The sequence below is a fragment of the Bactrocera latifrons genome, unplaced genomic scaffold (genome assembly GCF_001853355.1).
Source record: "Bactrocera latifrons isolate USDA-ARS-PBARC rearing strain unplaced genomic scaffold, ASM185335v1 scaffold_72, whole genome shotgun sequence".
NCBI classification, from domain to species: domain Eukaryota; kingdom Metazoa; phylum Arthropoda; class Insecta; order Diptera; family Tephritidae; genus Bactrocera; species Bactrocera latifrons.
This window is the reverse complement of record NW_017537401.1, coordinates 604405-628491: the sequence shown is the minus strand read 5'-3', so window position 1 is coordinate 628491 and position 24087 is coordinate 604405. Positions and strand designations below refer to the sequence as shown.

General features: G+C 34.0%; 1 protein-coding gene and 1 long non-coding RNA gene across 3 annotated transcripts in view; one reads left to right on the top strand and one right to left on the bottom strand.

Moving 5' to 3' along the window:
• Positions 1-24087, bottom strand: part of LOC108976061 (neuroplastin) — a 38662-nt gene that overhangs the window by 8911 nt on the left and 5664 nt on the right. Inside the window, exons 1-2 of one of the 2 annotated variants that reach the window (XM_018944972.1) lie at positions 3300-3540; positions 935-2128 (exon numbers count right to left, since the gene is read on the bottom strand). The exons of the other annotated variant lie outside the window; for it this stretch is intronic. Of the exons in view, the coding sequence (XP_018800517.1) occupies positions 935-2128; positions 3300-3525 (1420 nt within the window). The 5' untranslated portion in view covers positions 3526-3540. Of the gene's footprint in view, positions 1-934; positions 2129-3299; positions 3541-24087 lie in introns of those variants that run through there. 2 annotated transcript variants of the gene reach the window in all.
• Positions 20729-22096, top strand: LOC108976064. The gene is made up of 3 exons (XR_001993920.1): positions 20729-21035; positions 21095-21202; positions 21720-22096. It is a non-coding gene; the product is annotated as an uncharacterized LOC108976064 (long non-coding RNA).

The following is a 24087-nucleotide window of genomic DNA, read 5'->3' as shown; positions in this document are numbered from 1 at the left end:
TTCATTTATGCGAAGAACAAAAAAGTTGTTTTCAAATTTAATAACTCGGATCTAGTAAAAATATATATAAATGTACGTAAGTATTTCAGCGTGGAGAATTTTTTATTGGTTAAGTTGGGTTCATTAATCAAAAGAGTGTTGACTATTTTTAAGTATTTAAAGTAGACAACAATATTTCACGCTTGATCTGTAATGCTTCGAATACCTTTGGGCTAAGGTAACTAGATTATAAAATTCAATACAAATTCAGGTATTTCAGGAAATTTGGTATAGAGATCATTTAAATGTTTATAAACAAATAAAATTATTAATAATTTTTTTTTAGTATATTTTTTCATATTTTCTACAATTGTTTGTTTTAAGCAAAGCAAATGTTTATACGAACAATTACAAAGCTATTATACGTTATTTTGAGAGTTAATAACAAACTGCGATATATGATCGTAATGCTGTTTACCTAAATATTTAAATATTGCTAAGTTTTCATAACAATCGAGTGATAATCAGAAAGAGTAAGTTTGCGTTATAATTAAATAAAAATAGAAGCGCAAGCAATATAGCGAAGGAAAAAGAAAAATGAACGGTTTATAAAGCATATAAAAAAACAACCACATTAAAAATCTCGAAATTTAAATATATATAAAAGTTGAAAGAATAAAACGAAAGTGTTAAAGATGAAAACCAATTTCAAATACGTATCCATAGTCACTGAACGATGGGCGAAGAGATGGCACTGTTTGGTAGTGGTTGGTGGTGGTGGTGGGGGTTGTGATGACGTTTGTGAAAGCAAGTGAAGGCTGAGACTGAAATGCGTTGATGCGTTCATTTAACTGAGTTAAACTTGTTTTTACATACTTATATATTTTTGTTTTTTATTTTATTTATTTTTTTATTTTTGTTCTTTAGCGATAAAAGCTAAATGGTTAAGGCTCACCCTTACGGATTGGCACTTGTGCCATGCGAGTGGGTTGTGGCGACAAGGCTGTGGGGAGCGACATGCCGCCGCCGCCCGCCGTAACCGCGGTCACACCAGATATAGGGTGTCGTTGCTGCTGCTGCTGCTGATTTATAAACTGATGCGGTGGATAGGTTTGCAGTTGATTGCGCTGCTGCTGATGTTGCTGTTGCTGCTGGTAAACATCCATTGGTGTCAACGTTTGCACACCACTACTGCCAATTTGTTGTGGCGTGAACATTTGTGTCGGTTGCTGATAATTTGGCGCAGCTGTTTGCAGAGGAAATGTGGATTGTGTTTCGACGAGTTGATAGCCGTGTGTTGTCAAAGGATTGTTATACATGTTATTGCTATTGCTATTGCTGGCAGTGATACTGTGACCGTGATGCTCCAAATGATGATGTGGAGGTGTGAAAAATTGCGCGACTGGCGCTACTGTTGTGGACAGCATTGTTGTGCGTGGTGGTGGGAAATTCGGCATCGGTGGATATTTGACGCTAGCACCGACACTGCCACCACCACCACTACCACCGTAACCGCGACTAGGCGTTGTTGTTATTTCGCCGTATTTTTTTGGCGGCGTTATATACTCCAGATTGATAAGGCCTGTGTCCAGTTCACTGCCAATGCTGGCGCCTTCGCTGCTGCTATCCGGCAGCGTTAAGGATGGATTACCATCGAAGTTTGTGGCGTTTATATAAATCAATTTGTGTTGCTCATCCAGTTTCGTTGTTTTAGGTTGGGGCCTTTGTTGTTGCTGCTGCTGCTGCTGCTGCTGCTGTTGTTGTTGATGATGGTGATGATGTTGTCGCCGGTGTGTTGTTGTTGTGGTAGTTTGTGTTGGCAGTGGCATAGCCGGCGAAACGTCCACCTCCATGTGCGGCTCCCATATGCGTGTGAAAATATCATCTGCCGAACTGGGTGTTAGATCGTGTATCGTTTCGTATGCCGAGAGCGTTGAAAGATGGCCACCACCGTCACCGTCACCGCCGCCGACGCCACCCGCTGTTACCACAAATGGTGTATATGTTTGTGGGTGTGTTGGCACCTCATTGGCGCTGCGTACGTGCAACATATGGTAGCTTGTGTGCAAATTGTTGCACTTATACTGACCCTCGTGCACCTTAAGCGCGTGACGCACGGAAAGATGCGCCTCGATTTTGTGTTTCTCACCTTGAGAGTGGAAAGTTGGGAGTTTTAGATAAAGATTTAAATTTGCTGTTGATATTGCTTTCTACAATTTTGTTTTCTATTTTTTTAATTTCTGCTAACTCAATGGCACAAATTCTTTTTAAAAACTATGCCTAACTATCAGATCAGAATACAACTAAATCAAAAAGTAGTAGGGGGTGGTAGTGGGTTGTTTGGTGAAATAAAACGAAAATTTATTCATTAACATGTATAAAACCCAATTAGAAACTACGCTGGTATATTTTCATTCGCTAAGAAAATAAATGGAAATGTGTGCCAGGTGAATCAAAAAGTAACTGTTCGGAAAGAATTAAAATCGAGGTTTATGTATACTTAAGTTCTTAAAAAATGGAGGTGCATATATTTTTCAATGATTCACAGAAGAAATTTCTGTGCGAATTAATGAACGATACGAATCCGAAAATAAAGACCGCCGAGGAATTGCAGAGATTTGCACGAAATAACTGTCGAAACTCATTATAGATTTTCAATTGAGAGTTTGTATAAAAACAGTTTGAAAATCTTATACATATGTATGATGACAGAAATAATTTCAATGAGAACACTATGGTCATGGGTAAAATTTAAAAGTTTATTGTTTTCTTATTAATTTATATGTTTTATGGCAGTACTATTTAAGCAAGCAAAAGATTAGAAAAATCAACACAGAGTTGCTAATGATCAATTATTAAAGTTATGCATTTACCCTTAAGCAGTTAAATACTAAAATGTCTCAGTAGAAAAATATAGCAAAATGTATAAATACAAGAAAACCGCGAAATAATTTATTATAACTGCTTATAAAAGGCGATTTTTGGCATTTCCAAGGAATTGTTTCTTACCTGGGAGTATTCGCTAGTTTTTGATTCACCTTTAGGACATTGAAACCACACACTAAAGTACAGACATAACGACACTGCTCAGAGCACTTTAGTAACTTTATGTCACTAACTACTTTGCTAGATCTAAGAAAAAAAAAAATAAATAAACTCTATTGACCGAATAACGTTAATGCAAAAACGAAAACCGAAATTATTTAGATTTCTTCACGCATGGCGCTTCACGGTCTACAACATCTAATTTGACTAGTAATTTGTATGCGAAAAAATATGCCTGCTGATTGCTAAAACACCCACAGCTTGGTTATACTCACCCTCAATGGCACTTTCCGACAGCGTGTAGGAGTGCTCATCGCGTCCGTGGCGTAGATTGTGTCGCGTTATTGGCTCGCCATCTTTTAGCCAAAATATGGGTTCGGCCAAGGGGACTATGCATGTGATTGAGAATGGCTCGCCAATATTCACATTTGAATCGCCATAATAAATCGCTGTCTCATAGTCAAAATCTGCCAAATCTGTGTTGACATTTCGAACGCACATAGGCACACACGCATGCATGCATACATGTCATGTGTGCATGTGCACATTTACATAAATTGTTGTTGCATTAGATGATGTAGTAGTTGTTGTTGTTTTGATATTACATTGCATGCCATGTGATATAAAGGCGAAAAATATTGCGTGTTTCACCATTAGAAAATTCCCATTTAGTACATCATTTCGTTTTGTTTTGTTTTCGTATCGTTTCATAATCCACAACAAATGTTTGCATGAACGATTCGCATTTAACACAGATTTTTCAGTACATACATACTTGTAATTCAATTCAATTTAATTTGTTGGGCTAATTATACATTTTGCAGAAGGTTGAAATTGGAGGAAATAATTATAAAAACAAAAATGAAAATGAACGAACATAAAACTTCTAGAGTAAAATAAAATAGGAGTAAAGAACAACAACAGAAAACAAAAAGATACACACGCTACACTTACTCGGCAGATAAATAAGGAAAATATTAATGAAGAGATAATTAAATTAGTTTATGTATTTTAAAACAAATTGTAAATATATGCAGATAGGTACATACATATATGTACGTATGAATGCAGGTATTGTGTGGAGAGCGTGTTGTAAGTAAACATATCGTGTCTGAATGTAAGTATGTATGCAAGTGATGGAAAGTTAAAAATGTCAATATTAATGTATTTTCAATGTGCCTTGTGTATGTGTGTATGTATGTAAGTGGCCTTAAATATTTATACTTTTATTAAACGCTGCTTGCTAATTTTGCTATACTAATATAAACCAATTTGTATAGTGCATATTTATATTGTATTATACTTGTTAATGAATTATGATATAGCAGGATTTATCTTTTGTCAAATTTATTTTATTTCAGCAACAAGTTGAATGTAGCAGTGAATGTGTTTATGAATAACAAATCGTAACAAATATATTTGTATGTATATATGTCGATGTAAATGACGTAGATGTTACCGAGCAATTTGCACAAACAAATAGTTGCGCTGTAAAAAATTAGATTCACAGATATTTTCAATAATAAAACAAAAACAAAAAATCGTCTACGTAACGTAACGATTGTGTTAAAAATAACGTATTAATATACTACACGAACGGCGTTGAGGTGAAGTGAGGTAGCAATGTGGAACACAAAAATTTGTGTTTATATGTACATACATATACATTTATAACATAAACGGAATTATGATAATTATATAAATACTACATACACTTGTGAAAAAAATAATAGAAACAACATACAAGTACATTTCTGTATATAAAATCAATTTGCTAATTATTTAGGAAAATAATATACACAAATGAAATATATATCACTAACTCCTTTTTAGTCGATTTTGCATTTTTTTTTTTAAACAAAATTTGAGATCTTATGATTGCAGGAAAAAAATTAAACCTGCCAGAATTCCAAAAGTTCGATGAGCTTTTGTTTCGTACATCTTATGTTAAAAAAATAAAAAAAATTTAAATAAATATCACTTCGGATATTAAAAAAAATATTTGAAGACAACCTGGTTTTATTATTTTTTCCAACAGTGTATGTATGTTGAGATATTAAACCAATTGCTTATATGTATGCTTTTATTGAAATAATAATGTGAACATGCTTTATACTAAGAATATGGCATAAATGTAATGATTTTTCAAAAATGTATTTAAATAAACATAATAAACAAGAAATTAACGCAATTTCATAGCGAGCTACCTGGCATTTAATTTAACTCGTTGCAAAAATGCTGTAAGTTTATATATGAGGTGGCACTTGCGCTTTAGTACTACTCTCTGATAGAGTAGGTGTCTCCCACCTAGAAGAGTGGTCTGTTTATGTGGTTACATTTAAAACAAATTCGAAAATCAGTCGCTGGCAATATTTCGATATAAAACAGATTCATTATGCACTGGAAGCGCATATTGCTTGAACGGACACTGCCTTCAAATATCATCATTAACTTGTTAAAAAAAATGGTCACATATGTGTACATATTTATGCACATATATTAAGGCAAAAGCTTGTACAAATTTTATGTACCATAATGACAAGTTGGGCGCCCAAATTTCTATTGAGTTTAAAATTTTATTATTGTTTATGCTTTAAATCAATTCTCTACGACTACTAATTAGTTTTCTGACAAGGGCGTGAAGGCGTATACTTGACTGTGCGAGCAAATCGCTGAAATGTTCACACACACTTGAGAAGGTCGGTGACACTGTATACTTGTCATATACATATATATTCATAATGAGTGTTGATATGTATGTATAGGAGCCCGCTTTTCGCATGATACCAAATAATCTAAATCATAATTTTATAAATTAAGAGTATGCGCCTATAGCTGACTCGAGATAAAAAAATAATATGAGTGGTGATAGGATAGGCACATGAACCATACATACATATGTATGTACTTATACATATACTAGTGGTTTTAATTTTGAATATATTCATACAAATAAATTATATTGGAAAAAATAACGAATTTAAGGCTGCTTTCTCAATGTCTGTTTACCAGTCTTTCTGTCCAGTTAATAGAGTTGTCCGCTTAACTTACAGCTTTCACTTTTTATTTATGAATGTTTTCCACCATCCTATCTTCTAAGTTGGCTCGAACTGGATTAAATTTTACTAAAATCGGTTCAGTAGTTTAGGAGTCCATGACGGACAAACAACCTGACACCTGATTTTTATATATAAAGATGTACCTTAAACGTACATGGAAATATTTTTTTACAAGAAGGACTAAAGTGAGCTTAGAATTATTTTAGTTTATAAAAAATGAGCTGCTTATTATAAAAGCTGAAGACAGAAGAGATGAACATATTTTCTGTTTTTATTATGCTGAAGTTATTTCTTGAAGTCTTACACATTAAAAAATGCTAACGGAAGTTTGTTTATACTAAAAAGTTTTATAGCCTGAACAGGGCATATTAAGTTTGTAATACCCAGAAAAAGGGACGGAAATCCTTTAAATATATATACTTATGTATAATATGAATGATGAGCAGGACGAACTGAGTCGATTTAGACATATACGATTTTTCTGTATATACGCGAACAAGGCACAATTTTTGATGATGGTTAATTGTTGCCACCGCTGATGTCTGACTGCTATAGCATATAGCTGTCATACAAACTGAACAATAAAAATCAAGTTCATGTAAGGAAATTTTTTTTATTTAATAGCTTTAATATCTTCACGAAATTTGACAAGGATTATTGCCTAGAACAATGCTGCAATACCCGAGGAAATTTTTCAGATCGGATCATAAAAACATATAGCTGTCATACAAATCGAGCGACCGAAGCTAACATTATTCTTTTATATTTATTTTTAAATACAAATTCTGATGTCGTACAACACATAAAAGTCTGCAATTATTTGCCTTATTTAAACTTAGCCGAAAGCAAAGAACAGATGTTTAACGCAATAAAAGCTTTTATTTTAACTGTATTTTAAATACTAATAATTTCGGCTATGTAGAAGTAATACTTGTGGGTGCGGATGAGAGGCCCATATTAATTTAAATTCAATCTACATATATTTATTTTGGTGAGTTAAAAATGTGCCATAAATTTTGAGTAAGATTAATATGTGACAAAAATATTTAACACCGGCAACATGATCAAAGCAAATAAAAATAAAAGCAAAGAATCGGAATTTCGTAGCACCAGGCGTTCACGCAAATGGTTAGCAACAAGATTTGTAGCATACAAAGGCACACCGATATTCCTTTTGGAAAAAAACTGCTAAATTAATTACTCCTAATTTTTTTAGATAGTGCATAAATAGTTTTGCTTTGTCTATTTTATATTTCTATGGCCTCATAAACCATAAATGAGCGAAATATAACCTTTAATGTGTGGTACTATTGTTTTATGGCGTATTACTTATCAAGAATGCAAATATTTGAAGGGACAGAAAGCTTCCACTAATAGTCGTTAGATCATAAAAACTCTGTTTATGACGATAATTTTGTATTACAGAGTGAAAGTAGAGGTTTTCAGTTCCACTACTGGAAACTTTCAAGAAAAAAAAAACAAGTAATCCCTTAACCGTTCTAATGAAATCAAATATGTATATGTGAATTAACTCAAGCAAAACAAAGAAATATGAAAGATTTTGATGGAAATTAAAAGTTTGTGCTCAGGATGTAGGTATTGTTGGATAAGCTTACACACCAAATCTTGTTGAAATCAGTCATGTAATTCCTGAGATATAGGATTTTACATAAAGCTGGCAGAGTCTTGCCAATTATCCAATTTTTATATCGGCTCCTGTAAGGCCCTTATTCAGTTTTCAACGTTTTAGTTTTTCTGATCTTATATATATATACATATGTACATATATACATATATGGATTTATAACCGGTTACAAGAGTACTTCTTAAACTTCTTTACAACCTTTAGGTAATATTTCCTTTCTCAAAGCTCAAATTTCCGACAAGAATGAAAATTTTAAAAAAGTGGTCGTGAACCCGCCTGAATACGCCTAACGCAAATATTGACAGTGTGAAAATGGATGAAATCGCATGATAACCCTGGTCACTCCCTATGTAAAGGTACAGTTGAAATCTTCTAAAGAGCGATAAATCAATAAGTAAATACGCCAGATACATGAAATTCGACCCCCGAGAAGGTATTAACCACCTTAAGGTGAACTTACATATCTCGAGACCCGCTAGACCGAATTTGGTACGTGACTTCTTATGCCATTTTCATGCCACAGTGTGAAAATGGGCGAAATCGGACTACCGCCACGCCTACTTTCCATATAACACAATTTAAAATTCCGTTTAAAACTTCCACTTTCTAGTATATGTACTCGTACAATGAATTACTATATCAGAATAAAACTTTGCACGAATAGTGCAAATAATAGTGTGAGATATATAATTGAAATTCAGAGAAAATCCTTTTCTGATAGTAGTATGTCTGTGTGTCGAAAATGGGTTGAATCGGATCAATACTTCTCTTTTTACCTAATATAAAGATTTTCGAACTTCCGATATTTTAATAAAATTGAGAGAGTGTGTTTTTCTTATAACGGTGCATATTTGTGCTCAGAATGAGTAAAATCGGGTGAAAACTCGGCCTAGACCACATATAACTAACAAGTTTTATGTTCCTTAATCCATGCAAGTTGCAAGAGTATGAAATGTTCGGTAACATCCGAACTTAGCACTTCCTTACATGTTTTAATTGTGTTTGCAAAAATTATAAAATGCTGAAGTGACTGATTGTTGCCCTCACTACATATTATTAGTGACAATTTCGTTCGTGAGAACTAATGCTGGGAAAAACAAATGTTCACAAACAAGTCGAAAATTATAAGAACTTCCATATATATGTACGTAACCGAAGCAAAGAGCGCGCCCAATGCTCGCTCTGTCCAGCTAACAGCCACAATTGCAAGGGGACCTCTGCAGCACTGTACAAACAATTGTAAATAATAATGTTAATCAGTATGCAGCGACAATAAAAACAACACGTACATTAGCGTGTATGCACTAATAATTAAGAGCGCATGTTATCTGTAATAAGTCAGTTTAAAATAGAAAAATAACAACAAAACATTATGACAACTACTTGAGCGTTTTTCGCGATAACATTATTGTGTAGCAGGAAAATGATAAGATATAAGCAATCAAGAGGAAGCAAGCAAAAAACAAATGACACCTAAATAATAAATAAGGGCCGTTACTTGAGATTGACAACAAGCATGGGTACTAAATAGCAAAAATGCTGCTAAGTACATACATATATACAATGTGGAAGAAACGCGAGTGGTGCACAAGTCACTCTTGATATGACACATTGAATACGCAGTCGTAGCAGAGGTAAACACGAGCGATGTAGCGGCACAAGAATTTATAGCGCATACCTGTGTTTACCCGCGTAAAAACAGATTTACACAAGTACCATACACTTAAGCACATATGTGCATACATAAATATGTACATATGTATGTATTTACATAGTAAATGCACTAAGAACAAGCGAGTAGGTGACAAATAAAGTGATAAATTTTATCAAAGCATTACAAGGTGATTTCAGCGGCGCACACCACTCAAGCGCCTGCGTGATTTTACCATTATATTGGCGCATACTCTTGAACATGGTTGTAGATGTAGATGTATGACTTAAGCTTCGTAAAGCGTGTTTATGCTAGCATGTGTGTGTTCGTTTCATCGCTGGTTTCCACCCGCTTCGCGAATTAACTTACCGCTCGCGCACCATATTCATAATCGCATTGATAAAATCAAAAGATTACTTGATTGGCGTTGGTGATATAAGATCGCCTGCCACTTGAAAAACGCCCTATTCTAGGTTGTACTCCATAAAATACATTATGGACAATCTTTGTATCCATGCTGATTTGTTTCCCCTTTTTTTTTTCTTTAATAATTATTTATGCGTTCTAGTATGTGTATATGTGCTGAGCATGTGCTTCTAAATTATCTCGAAATCGAAATTTATAATTTTAAAGAAATTGCGCGCATTTACGTAAAACACAAATCAATTAAATGGATCAATCAATCAATCATTTGGGTGGCTTTCGGTCGGCTATTTATGCTGGCTTAATTGTTCGTTTAGTAAATTGTTTAATTGAATCAATTTAGTAGCATACTGCACGCCCAACAATTACAACTGTAAATATGTTTCGTGATGCACTAAGACCCAAGTGGATTGTCTGAAAAATGCTTTTAGTCTCTATAAGACGCTTTTGACAATAATAATTTAAAAACGATTAGAAAAAAATGTTACGAAATGTCGACAACACAATGTCCGAATAAGGAATAAATATACTCAACGCCCCCAATAGGGCATAAGAAAATTCTGGTGATTCTAAATTATATACATGTATAGCTGAATGTAAATGATCGGCGTGAGAACTGAGACGCAGCCCGTCTCTTTGTCTTTATGTACATATATGTATATTTGAACTAGTCCCTCACTTTTTAAAATAACGATTCAAAATTTACCCCATGCCCTTTTCTTATCAAGAAGCTGCTCATTTGTCGGAACCGTTCATATCGAACCACTATAGAATATAGTTGTCATATAAAGTGATAGATCAAAATCAAGTACTTTTATAGAAAACTTTTATATTTGATCAGATATCTTAACGGAATTTATCATAGATTATTGAGCTATTCTTATATTTTGTGTAAATCGGAGCACTATAGCACACAGCTGCCATACAATCTGATATTCTGATTTCTATATGGAAACGTTTCATTTGATTAGATACCTGCACGAAATTTGCCACGGATAATTTTTTAAAACAACGCTAGATTATCTGAAGAAATTTTTTAGATCGGACCAATATAGTGTATATCTGTCATAAAAACTGATCGACCAAAATCCGACCCTTGTATGAACCTTTTTTTTGACAATAAAACTCCACAAAATTTGACATCGAATTTCAGAATTTCTTTATATTAGTATAAAAATAAAAAATTTTAATAAAATATTTAATTTTTTATACGCTCAAAAATTGTTGAAAAAATGCGGTTTTTACCCGAGGTAACCCATTCAAAAGAACACATTTTCTTTAACAGCTGACACGTCTCTTGAGAAAAAATAAAAGTAGTATAATTTTCCACTGTACTTTAAATTACATGAAAAAAAATACCAGAAAGTCTAGTTGCCAAAGCCTTGAATATGTTTTTGCTTTAGCTGTAAGGCAACTTCTAGTACAAAATACCAAAAAAAAAAAAAATAAAGTAAATTTCTCAAATTATTTAATGCACCATTATTTTAGAACAATTTCGTATATGTTTTTTTGAATATGAGCTAGCAAAGGCCAGACGTTTTCTCAAGTGTAATACACGGCAATAAGCGATAACTATATGTGCAAGTAATAAATTAATTATCGCTTTACATGTGTCGGCACTGTCGTTCAATATATTGCCATATTTAAGAGATAATCGTAATCATATAGACGTTACATAAACAAACTGAAACGATGCTTATAAAGCCTATTGAACTGGCTAAAAGATAGCAATGTGTACAGAACCTATAACTGAATCGACAATGAAATAAAGCAACTGCGTCAATGCAAGTTCATATCTGCTTAGCACCATGTAAATGTGTATGTATGTATGTATATGCAGTTGTGATGTGTATGCATGCCTACACAACACTGGTTTGCGCCTGATAAGCCGCGAGTAAATTAGAGCGAAAAACAACTTTAAATAAATCGAGTTTAATATATTATATTATGTGCTTGAACACAATAAATACAAGTGCATATGTATGTGTGTGTGAGTGTGAGTCATATGTGCACAGTGCGTTATGCGCTTATGAAATGTGTTAAACAGAAGCAACTAAATGTTTATTTAGCGAGTAAACAACGCAACAGGTTGGCAAGTGCAACATGGAAACTCAATTTAGCAACAAAAACAAAAGTATAATATTTCTCCATTTGTGTGTGTGTGTTTGTTTGTGAGGAGCAAGCAGGCAATCTGGAATTGCAAATGTCGAAAAAACACTTACAGTTGTGGTTGTTGTTTGCGCTGCAGCGATCAAAACATTGCATATTCCGGTACACACATATATAAATACATACAAAGCGTTGGAAGTGTGTGAATTTTTCCACAAGTTGTTTACAGTATTATTAGCATGCAACACGCATCCAGCCATCACATGTACGCCAAGTGCTGCCACGAGGGTTAAACGCAGCGCTTATGTGTGTGTGTGTGGATGCACAGCACAGATAAACACACACACATATATAATTGTAAACATATACAGACATTGTAAGGCATACAGGCAGCCGATTGCAGCTAATTTCGCTGCCAAATAGCAAATAATAGCAGCAGAAAGCCGAAAATAAGTTTATTGAGATTTTAGAACAATATGCGCATGCCTTATACATTAATTCACCTCGAGTTGTGAAGAGCAGGCAAATTCAATTTAGTTAACACCTTTGCATGGACGCGATTTAATTTCAAATAAGCCGCAAATATGTATAAATTTGTATACAATAAATTGATGTAAACAATTTTTCTCAACAAAGGTTGGGGCGTCGCGCATTAACGTGAACGAACAACACATTACATAGCAACCGAAAATTAAGGTAAATATGTATATGGTACGATAAACCAGCAAATTGACGTCGTCGTCGTCGTGCACGTTGGTCAGCTATGACAGTGCTATGATTTGATTTCATATTAACAGAGATGTGGGCGCCCGCTGATTTCATTGCGGACAGCTTTGTGTTTATATATATATGTGTGTATGTTTACTGTCATATATTAAATTTAAGCATGACCCGCAGTATGCAAAAAGGCGAATGATTTTTATACCCTAAAGAGAGAGAAGCTAAAAAGTATGAATCATTTTGGTAACAACGTAACGAGCTGATGTGATTTAGACATGCCCCTCTTCTATATTCGATATTAAACCCAGAAACCAACTCTGATTCACCTTCTGCAAAATCAAAGGGAATACGATTAGTCTCAGATAAACAAATACAGAATCAAACTAGTTTGCCCTCGGTGCCTGAGATATCGTTCGCATATTTTGCACACGTCTTTTCGTACCAAAAAGCGGCTCATTTGTCTGAACGGCTGATATCGAACCACTTTAGCACATAGCTGCCATACAAATGGAACGATCAAAAGCCTTTTTATGAGAACATTTTTATTTGCTATTATATCCTTTACGAAATTCGGTTAGGAATAATTTTGAAGACAAAACTAGATCGTTCAAAATCAGGTACTTGAACGTGAAAATTTTTTGTTTGACAATATCTTCACGAAATTTGTCTTCGATTATTACCTAACGCATTACAAAAGCGATTTTCGATGATGATTATTATTTTTTTTTGTTCTCTAAATTTTTTTCTAATTAAATTTGTCACGATATGTAATACTCAGAAAGTAACGTCCGAGTCCCTATAACATAGGGCCGATAACCGTCTGTCCGTCATTCTGAACATTTTCCAAACGTCTTTTTCTCTCCAAGAAGCAGGTTATGTGTAGTAATAGTCGTTATCGGATCACTATAGGATATATTGTCATACAAGTTGATCGGTGACAATACCACCCTTATATGGAAAACTTTTTTATTTAAAAAGATATCTTCACGAAATTTGGTATCGATTATTATCGAACGGATTGCTATAATCTCCGAAGAAATTATTCAAATCGGACGATCAGTATAAAGAGTCCTTGTATGAAAAAACTTTTTTATTTGAAGTTATCATGCGAAATTCGGCACACATTATTAGCCAAGACAACACAACAATCTCCGGAAAAATTGTTCATATGGGTCCATTATAGAATACAGCTGCCATACAAACTGACTGATCAAAATTAAGTTAGAGAGCTTTTTCTAACCTTTTATGCTATAAGAAATACAGCTGTGTAGGGTAAAATTCTACCCTTTCATGCTATAAAAAATACAGGTGTGTAGGGTATTCTGGCTGTGGTGCAGCCAAAGTTAATCTCTCCTCTTGTTTTCATGTGTAGTTTATGCCGACTGCTCCACACTAAGTCCGCTGATTAAATTGCATGCAAACATTTAAGTCTTGTAGGGATCTATGCCATACTGGCAATATAAAGTCATTGTTCGACAGCTGCATAAAAKAATTATTGAAATATAGAACTCAAACACGAGCGCCTTCGCGTACATAAAAGTAATCAAGAGGAGAAGACAGCATTAAAGCGTCATTGAGATGTTCGAGCGAAATTGGCAGGTCAAGAATTCAATAAAATTAAAAACTTGCAAATGCACGTCATAAGATTGGTGATGAGCGCAAATACAAATCTGTATTAATAAAAGCATTAATACCAAACTTTCCTTTGCGTTGTTGCCAGCACGTATGTAAGTACTTTAATTTCGCTACTTCTGCGTCATTAAAGCGCAGATTGAGTTTGTACGAAACTTCTTAAATCATTTTAAATATTTATTAATTTTCTTTAAAATCCACACAATAAAATAACGTATGTACGTGTACGCATACATATGTATGTATTTGTGCGTTCATATACTAAAAATTTAAAATATCATCATAATTCAAGTAAAATATTTACATATGATAACCTCAACGGCCGACGCGGTGAAACCAGTAAAAATAATTTAAAAATCGGCGTAAAAAGCGCAATTACAGCAATAAAAAACCGAAAAAGCGCAAACAAGTACAAGTTCATTAACATAAAACTGTAAAGAACGACTTCATTTGTATGTATGTAGATAATAAAAATATACATATGTATGTACGCATATCTAAATATACATTATGAACACATGAACATGAAGTAAAACCGGCAAATATGAGAGTGCAAAAATTCCAAAAGTTTGGCGAATATAGAAAGACCGGTTTGAGTATATAAAAAAATGTTGCAAATATACATATTATATGTATGTACGTACTACCACTTATTTCCAATGCAGGCATACCACGCATTTGCAAAAGCAATGCTTAATGCATATTTATAAGTTTGAGTTGGATTTCATTACTTGATTCACTGGTTCGTTGATTAAATAAATGCTTTTGCAGGCCACAACTTGCTTGGCACTCCAAATGGAATAGGGAAAAATAATGCAAAGTGTGGAGTGATATGAAAATCTGTGGGCGATTTATTACTAAAATTTATAATAGAAGAGTCTATTATACCAGACTTTTGGATTTACACCACTTGTTGGTTCGATTCGCCATACTGCGATAGCTGTAGCGCTCTTACAAAATTTATTATTGAAAAGTCGATCGCTATTTAATTATACCAGTCTTTATAATTTATGCCAGTTACTGTGTAGGGTGTGCCCTCTCTCACAAAATTTATAACTGAAAAGTCTGTCGTTGTTTGATTACACCAGTCTTTAGAATTTATCAAGTTATTTGTTCGATTTACCACGCTACTGTATGTGTCTCTCACGTATGCTCTCTCTCACGATATTCATAATTGAAAAGCAAATGTTCCATTATACCAGTCACTGGATTTGTGCCGGTTGCTTGTTCAATTCATCACACTACTGTAAGTGTAGCTCTCTCTCACACGAAATGTATAAGTGAAAAGTATAGCGCTATTGGATTATACCAGTATTTTGTTTTATGCCAGTTGCTTGTTCGATTCACCACACTATTGTAGTTTATAACAGAAAAGTTTATTGTTGTTCAATTATACTAGTTTTTGGACTTATACCAGTTACTTGTGCGATTCGCCACACTTGAAGCTGCTTTTGAGCTTGATATATGATCCGAGTTTGAAGATGTATGGAGGTCTTTTGACTATAAAATTTTAAAAACTTTCAGAAATGCACTAGCTATCTCCGATTCGCCAAACGTTGGAGATAAGCGAATCGAACGAATTACACTTTGCGGCTCTCATCGGCATCTTTCATGCACTACGGAATACACCAACAATAACACTTAATGCCATTTTAAACATACCACCTGTGGACATTGCCGACACCTGTATTACACCGAAGCGTGCTCTGAGACTCAGAGAAGCTTTTTTTATGAAGGGTTCGAAAAAGGACACGACGAAATTCTCTCCTCCTTTAACTGCATTTCTGAAAACTTGGATTTCATGCGGTTAGGCTAAAAATATTGTCGGTTGTCAAAGTTGTATGAAGGCGCTTTGTCCTTCAGCCTTTGCTGAAACATTTCTGTAATTTTACTTTCGGCGAATCAGAAAACATTGCCGATACTGATATAAGCCTTCTCAACAAATTGGTGTTTGGCTATAGCGCTTTGTCGATCTGTAAGGATGTTATGATCCCATATATAGGAGTTTTTAGATTCCACAACGAACCACACATTCTTAGCTCTTCAAGTGAGTTGCCTCTCAGGATCGACCTCTAACCTAACCTAAGTTTTTTTATATAAACAGATATAAATGGTTCAAGATATTATTTTTCTTGTATATTTACACTTTGCCTGCCAATAGTGTGCTAACCAAACAATTACACATGCTTCACAATTATGGTGCATACCAGATACCCGTTTGAATTAACTGACCGTGTTTGATAGCGCAGACTTGCTCAAATACCCCAAATCGGTAATGTTGAATCGAAAGTTTGTTGCGCTTAAAATGCTTGCCGAGCTGCCGAATGTATGCATGTAAAAATATATTTACAACGCTGTTAATGTGCAGCGCGCAAGTGTACAAATGAAGTGGGGAAAATAACGTATACAAATACATATGAATATCATTAAGTGAAAAATTTGTTATAAACAAATCAATAACAAAGAGAATACCAAAAAATAAATTTTATAAATCAAAAACATACATATACTATATACACAAATGATTAATTGACTTGTACTTATGAGAAACACGTGTGTGTAGTCACATTGAAACCTTTATGTAAAGTGATCATTTATTTGTTTATTCAATTCAATTGATTTGCAGTGAAATTCACAATTAAAGCTCGCCACGCTGCAACGGAAATGCTAGCTTCAGCAATTCAAAAGCAACCTCAACAGTATTTGTGCGGATAAATGTACTCGTACATGCATGTTTGGAGGGAGATTATTTGTCGGACACATTGTTTGTGTTTAGTTTATCATTTGATGTGATAGAATTTCAGAAAATAAGCAATCATAAAACAATAAACACATACATATGTATGCTCAATATTTTTTATAAATGTATGTAAGGTTGCGCAACAGGCAAAACGACTTTATGAAACACGATAAAATACCTGCAAACAATATTCCAATGTGTACACACATATATGCTTATATACATACATACGTAAATGCATACATATGTTACTAATTTTGTGCGTTGGACTTCAGGTTTTATTATTTCTATTATAGATATAAGTAATTTGCAATGAACTTTGCAACGCCATCTCTATATCTAAACAGGGGCAGCAGGTGGGGCAGGCGGCACGAGTCACTAAAAGCCGTGCAAATATTTATTGTGTGCGTAAAACAAAGTGTAAATTCATAGCAAATATTATTACCAACGTTCGATCAAAACAAAAATTTAGTGAAGGAAGGATTTGAACACACCGCCGAGGTGTAAATGCGCACATGAATGAGGTGAGAAATGAATTTCTATTTAGAGACGAAATGGTTTATAACATTTCTTTGTATAGATATGTTGCTAATGGGTTAATGAGTGCCAAATAGCAGTACAATGTACTTAAATAATTTTGAGATTACCAGTGGATTGGGCGCAGGCGGCTTAAGAGCGAGAAGGTGAGACAAAGAGATCTTGGACTACGCACAGCGTGAAGTAGATGTTGGCATTAAATGCTTTATGATAGAAATATCTATAGATTATGCTACGTAAATATTTATAATTCAAAATTATACACGCACGTTATATTTTTATTGAGAAATATAATTTATAGAATATTTTCAAAACCGTTTCTAATCGTATATGTTTTAAATTATGAATTTCAATTAGAATCGAACATTTTGAAAATTATTAGTTTCAATTAGCATTTTAAAATATAATGAAAAATTGCAGCAATTTCATAAACACCTATTATACTGATTTATTAAAATGTTGCTTGGCAGTTATTTATTTTAAAATACACATTGGAAATAAAAAAATATAAAAAATATATTAGATGCAAAAAAATGTTTTATACAAAAAAAAAATATTTCTACAAAAAAAATGTTTTGATTGCTTTTCATAAATTAATTAAAATGTATTTCAAAAATAACTCCATAAAGGAATTTTTCAAAACTAACTATTTTTTTTTGTACATAACGGGATATTCTTGGCTAAAAGAAAAGTATTTCTAAAATGTCTCCCAAAAAGAATTAAAAAAAGAAATCCGAAATTATAGCCCTGGATTTTTAAAAATTTGAATTTTAAGTATTTTAAAATTTTTTTTTTTCAAATCGACAGCATTTTGGATGGCAGAAAGCATTCAGTGGAGGTTGCGAAGTCATCGAAAAAGAACACAGAACAGTGCTTGAAAATCGCTGTGTTAGAGACATAGCAGAGCATCTCAACATCCCTTATAGATCGACTCAACACATTACATTTTGGTTAATATTAATATAGCTGACGCATCATTACTGAAGACGATTTATGCATATGACATCGAAACTACTCAACTATCTTGCGAATGACGCTGCAAAGACTAACTGAAGAGTATATTTTAAAGGCGATTAATACAAAATATAAAGGATGATTTAAAAATTAACTAAAGATCGGAGCTAAATAAAGGGTGTTCCAAAAATAAACCCAAAATTGAAATTTTCCGCCATTTATGTAGAAAGGGTTAACAACCCGACAAAAAAAAAAAAAACGACATCTGACAGAATGTTTAGACTTAGTAAAACTGAAACGATACACGATAAAACATCATTATTGAACAATATATCAAAATAATAATAGATTTGCGGCCGTGGTTCGAAAACTTCATACAAAACATACGAAATAGTGCTTTAATTTCGTCACTTATGCAGCACCTGATTGAAATGGCCGCAAATTTAAATCTTGCGTTACGTTTGAGCACCCTGTATGAAAATACATGAAATTGAAAAAATCGCAAATTCAAATTTCGCGTTAAATTTTGGACACCCTATATAAAAATACATTAAGATGTACTTTTTGGTCAGTCCCGTCACATTTGACTAGATTCGACCAAAGGCTATCAAGTTTTCAAATATGTGCACGGTCACAAGTATCGAGTTCTATCGTGAATCACTGTTCAGATTCTTACGAACACACCTATATATTTCACCTTTATTTTCATTGAAATTGAAAATAACTTTCATGCCAATGAACAGCATTTTTTTGAAAATCTTGAACTTTGCACTCGAAATTAAAAGTGCCTCATGCAATGATAAGAAAATATTTAAGTACATTTTATCGTTTATACCGGTTTAATATGTAAAATTGGTTGTGTCATTGCCATTTTATTTTTTATCGGCGACTTTTGAGGTCGAAAAACGCGCTGCACTTTATCGGCCGTTTGTATACATGCGAGTATCAACGCAGAGCAACACACATATACCATACAAACATATATATGTATAGTATTTATATACGAGTTATAACGGATATGTATAAAGATTTCCTTAAAGGCACAAGTAAATGAGATTTATAACAAAGAAATAATAAATAAATCGAATGGACGACTGGCTGTGGCCTAGTTGAATGACTGAACGATTGCCAGCAACGATTTAAGACAATTGCATAAACAAAATGACCCACACACCTACACACATACATGAAAATTGTATATTTGCGTTGACGCTATGAACCCTTTCCGCTGACAATGTTAGCTTTGTAGACGCAGAGGTGAACGTCTAGCTTCCTGCGCACCAGCTATAGCTCTCATTTAGAACATATTCCTAATCGTTTTAAATACATTTCAGAATTTCATTTCCTACAAGCAATGAAAGACTTGACGCTTAAACTAATGTAGCCTTGCATGTGCGTATATTACACACATTCGTCTACACAGGCACGTAAAAATGCATGTACTGATATCTTTATAGTATATATGCATCTATGTTTGTAGATAGTTATGTAAGCGAGTGTGTTTGCTGGCATTTAACATTCATCCACATTGGCCGCCACTATTACCGCTCGATGTTGACAGTGTTGGTGTTCGTTATAATTTGCGCTGTATAAAAAAGTAGTAATTCAATCATATCATGATGAGCACGATATGAAAGTTCACAAGTTGATTGTGATACCTTTCATATCTACAGAAATTCACACATATACATCCATATATAGACTAGATACTTGAAGTTTCGCAGCGTGATGTGATGGCAGCGAAGTCGCGCGCAGGACACCACACACGAACACACCAACACCTACACACATGGGTACACATGTACATATGCATGCATGCATGAATGTGTGTGTTTGTGTTCAACAAAAGGATGCGCACAAAGGTGATGCGACTAGGAAGCTTGAATGAATAATGAAGTGCATTCGCTGGCACGTGAACTGAACGTAACTTATGTCCATATGCTGGTGGGCAACTGCAACGGCGCAGCGGTGGCTGTGAAAGGCCACTCTCGTAGCGCGGCACAAGTGGCTTTGTTTGGTAATAATAGTAACAGACGAGGAGAACGTTTCATTGTCGAATGCCAAAACATTGTAAACAATACATAATATAATTGTATATATGTACATACAAACATACATGCATTCGTAAATATGTATGACTTTACGTGTGTTCATGTATTCATACATACATATGTACAAATGTTGGAGGGGCATATAAGCGAGGCAAAAAGGCAGTTGGACGCAGTGGTGCCAACGGCGCGTTTGGTTGATAGAGGTCGTGGTAGAAGAAGGTTGCCTATTTCAGCGGTGACCACGACGTTATGGTCGCGTGCATCGGCACATTAATAGATTTCGGAGAGAGCAGTCACAGCCGAGGCATTGGCGACGAATGAGAAAGAGCACAATAAATGCCAACTAAATGTAAACTCAGTTGTACTACACAGACATATGACAAACAAATAAAGCGGTGCAGCAGAAATGTCAAATAAGCAAAAAAAAAAAACATGTAAAGGAGCCACTACTCGTGGGAGACACTGATAAGTGTGGTTAATAATAAAACAGGTAAATATAGGTAGACATGTAAAGTGGCAAGGAGTAAATAACTGATTGTATTTCTGTAGATAATGCCATCTGCGTAGCTATATAGTTGGACTATCAATTTCATTTAGAAAGGTTGACATTTGAAATGCGGCACAGGTACGGTACTACGGTTGCAGTGCGAATTTCAGGTTAGTTCTGTTGTTGGTATGGTAATAAACAAATGGTTTTAATGATATCGAATGTGTTGAGATTACACAAGGGAATGATTATTTAATACAAATTTGATGATATGTATATTGCGGCCAAACTAAAAGCAGTCATTTCTGAATAAGAGATCGGAAAGTATTTTAAGGGTCACAACTACTCTGAAATTCTGAAAAAATAATTTTTTTTTCATATCTCGGTAGTTTCTAAAACAGAATTAACACACTAAAACTTCAAATCGATAACGCAAATTGTTTTTGAGTTACAGCCTTATAAAGTGAAGCCGCTCTGTTCAATCAGCACCGTAAAATTATCTGCCACAGTGTTAACTCGAAGACAAATGATGCGATCACCATGAAAATTTTTTTGCCAGTTCTATAAAATTCAATTTTTGGTTTTTTTGTTCTAGGTCATTGTGCGCATTTTTACAATTTAAAAATTTTTATTATTTTTTTTTAAAGAAGTTGAACTAAATATATAAATTATCATCCTTTTTTGCAGCGAAAATTTCAAAAATATGTTAACAGTAGTGAAAGTAGATAGAGCCCAAGCAGCTTACAGAAGGTTTCAATAAAAAAAAGAGTAAATTGAATCGCCCGGTGCAATTTTTGCAGAACACCGACTCCAAGCAGCTCGCAGCAGGTTTCAGTAAAGAAATTAGTATATTGGATCGATCCGCCCAAACCCAGGACCTCAATTCAGTAGACAATTTATTGGAAACTACCGTTTTTCCAATAATCATCAATATAAGGAGGAAAAATATATATTTTATTTAAAAAATACAGTGTGCTTAGGACATAAGTAGTTAAGTTTACACCAAATTTTTTCACAGAAAAAAATTGTTGTATAAGATAAAATAAAAAAGCTAAAAACTTGAATATTTAAGCTTTTCATGCAAATTTTGAGGTTATGTGAAAAAATACAATATACAAAAGTTATAGATTTTTTCATGGCCTACAACATTGTCATATAAATGTTTTTTATAGGACTCAAAGTCTTGTCGGAAATCGAGTTAAACCGATATGCAGGGTGGCTGATGAAAGCCGCTACCCAAAAAAAAATTAAATAACTTTTTTTCTATTTAATGAATCTGGTTAATTTTTTTTATTTTGCAGATTGACTTTTACATTTAACAAAAATGGATAACTAGGACACTGAAACAAGAATTTGGATTGTCCRCCGCTATCACGCACTGGAGTCCGTAGTTTCGGTTCAAAGAGAGTATAGGCGCGTTTGGCGGCAATCCTCCGAGCATATGGACCATAATGAGACTTGTAAACAATTTTGCCGAGCATGGGACAGTCAACAGAAGACCTTACCATCGAAACCCTTCAGTTCGAACGGAGGAAACAATCGCTGCTGTAGCTGCTGCCATACAAAATAATCCACGTGTTTCGACAAGAAACTTATCTGCTCAAATGGGTGTGGGTCTGTTATGACAGAATTGCGACGAAAATTTCCCAATAACCCCACATTCCATTGGCCACCCAGGTCGCCTGACCTTACTGCACCTGACTTTTTCTTGTGGGGTTATTGCAAACAGGAAGTCTACAAAGCAAAACCAACAAATTTGAATGAACTAAGGCAATCCATTCGAGAAACAATTGCGGCTATTCCTGTCTCAACTCTCCAAGCAGTAATGAACAATTTTTTGGTAAGATGCCGCACATGCATCAACAAGCACGGGGGGGCATTTAAATTCCATTATTTTTAAAACTAATAAAGCTTTAATAAAACTGAATGAGCTTTAACATGAATAAATGAAAAATTAATTTCATACACTGAAAAAAAAAATTATTTGAGTTTCTTAATGTAGCAAAATTCATCAGCCACCCTGTATTATATAATATATAATAAATGTAAAATATTTATTTTCTCATATATTGGCGAGTTACTAAAAATATTATAATTTTTAAAACTCAGTTCAATTTCACAAATTTCTTACATATGAAACTTGTATGCCTGCAGGTTACTTATACGACATGTTGATCATGCATGCTGTCAAATGTTACTCATACAACACATCGTACCCATACCTTTGCTTACGAACTGATCGAAACGTTGTTAGGACAGGCATATTTTTATGTACCGAAAGGTTTCAGATTTACCAATAAATGACGAACCAATAAAATTTTGAAAAAAAAAATTTATGAAACGTGCCTAATTTGAGACAGGAAATAAAAAAAAAATTGTGTTAGTTATTTTTTTTTAATTAATTAATTTTTAATGTTTTTTCATCGTGGTTTCATTTTTCTATTCTTCAACATTTTTCTTTTTTCTTTGAATCAGTGCGTAATGCAATTTCCTTGTGCAAAAATGAGGTTATAAATTTCTCTAGCAAAAACGGTTATAAATCTTGTAAGCGAACTAGTTTTCGCATATTTGCTGCTACTTAATACATTACTTAGTTGTGACGGCAGTGATATTTGCGGCAATAGTATGTACTCGTAATTAATGTATTTTCGCCTTTGCGCGCATTTATCTCGCTGATAAGATATGATAATGAAATGTCGCAATGCGTCACACGTCATGCAACTCAAATTAAAAAAAAAAATAGTTGCTTACTGGCATAACATAAACAATTGAATAGTGATAAGCTTGAATATAGACCAGTGCAAACCGCTTAAATTGGATCGAAGCGGCTCTGATTGTATTTGCAGACAGCACAAAGCAATTGCACGAGGATACAAATATCTACATACAATGTAGGTGTTTTTATGCGGACTTGGTTTTAAAAATTAATAACACATTTAGAGTGCATGGCAATTAAAAAACCATCTATTGAAGTGTTAGAATTGAGCAGCAATCGGAAAAATGTGTTCGAAACACAATTGTTGTTGTATCTATATATATACAGTTGTCCACAAAA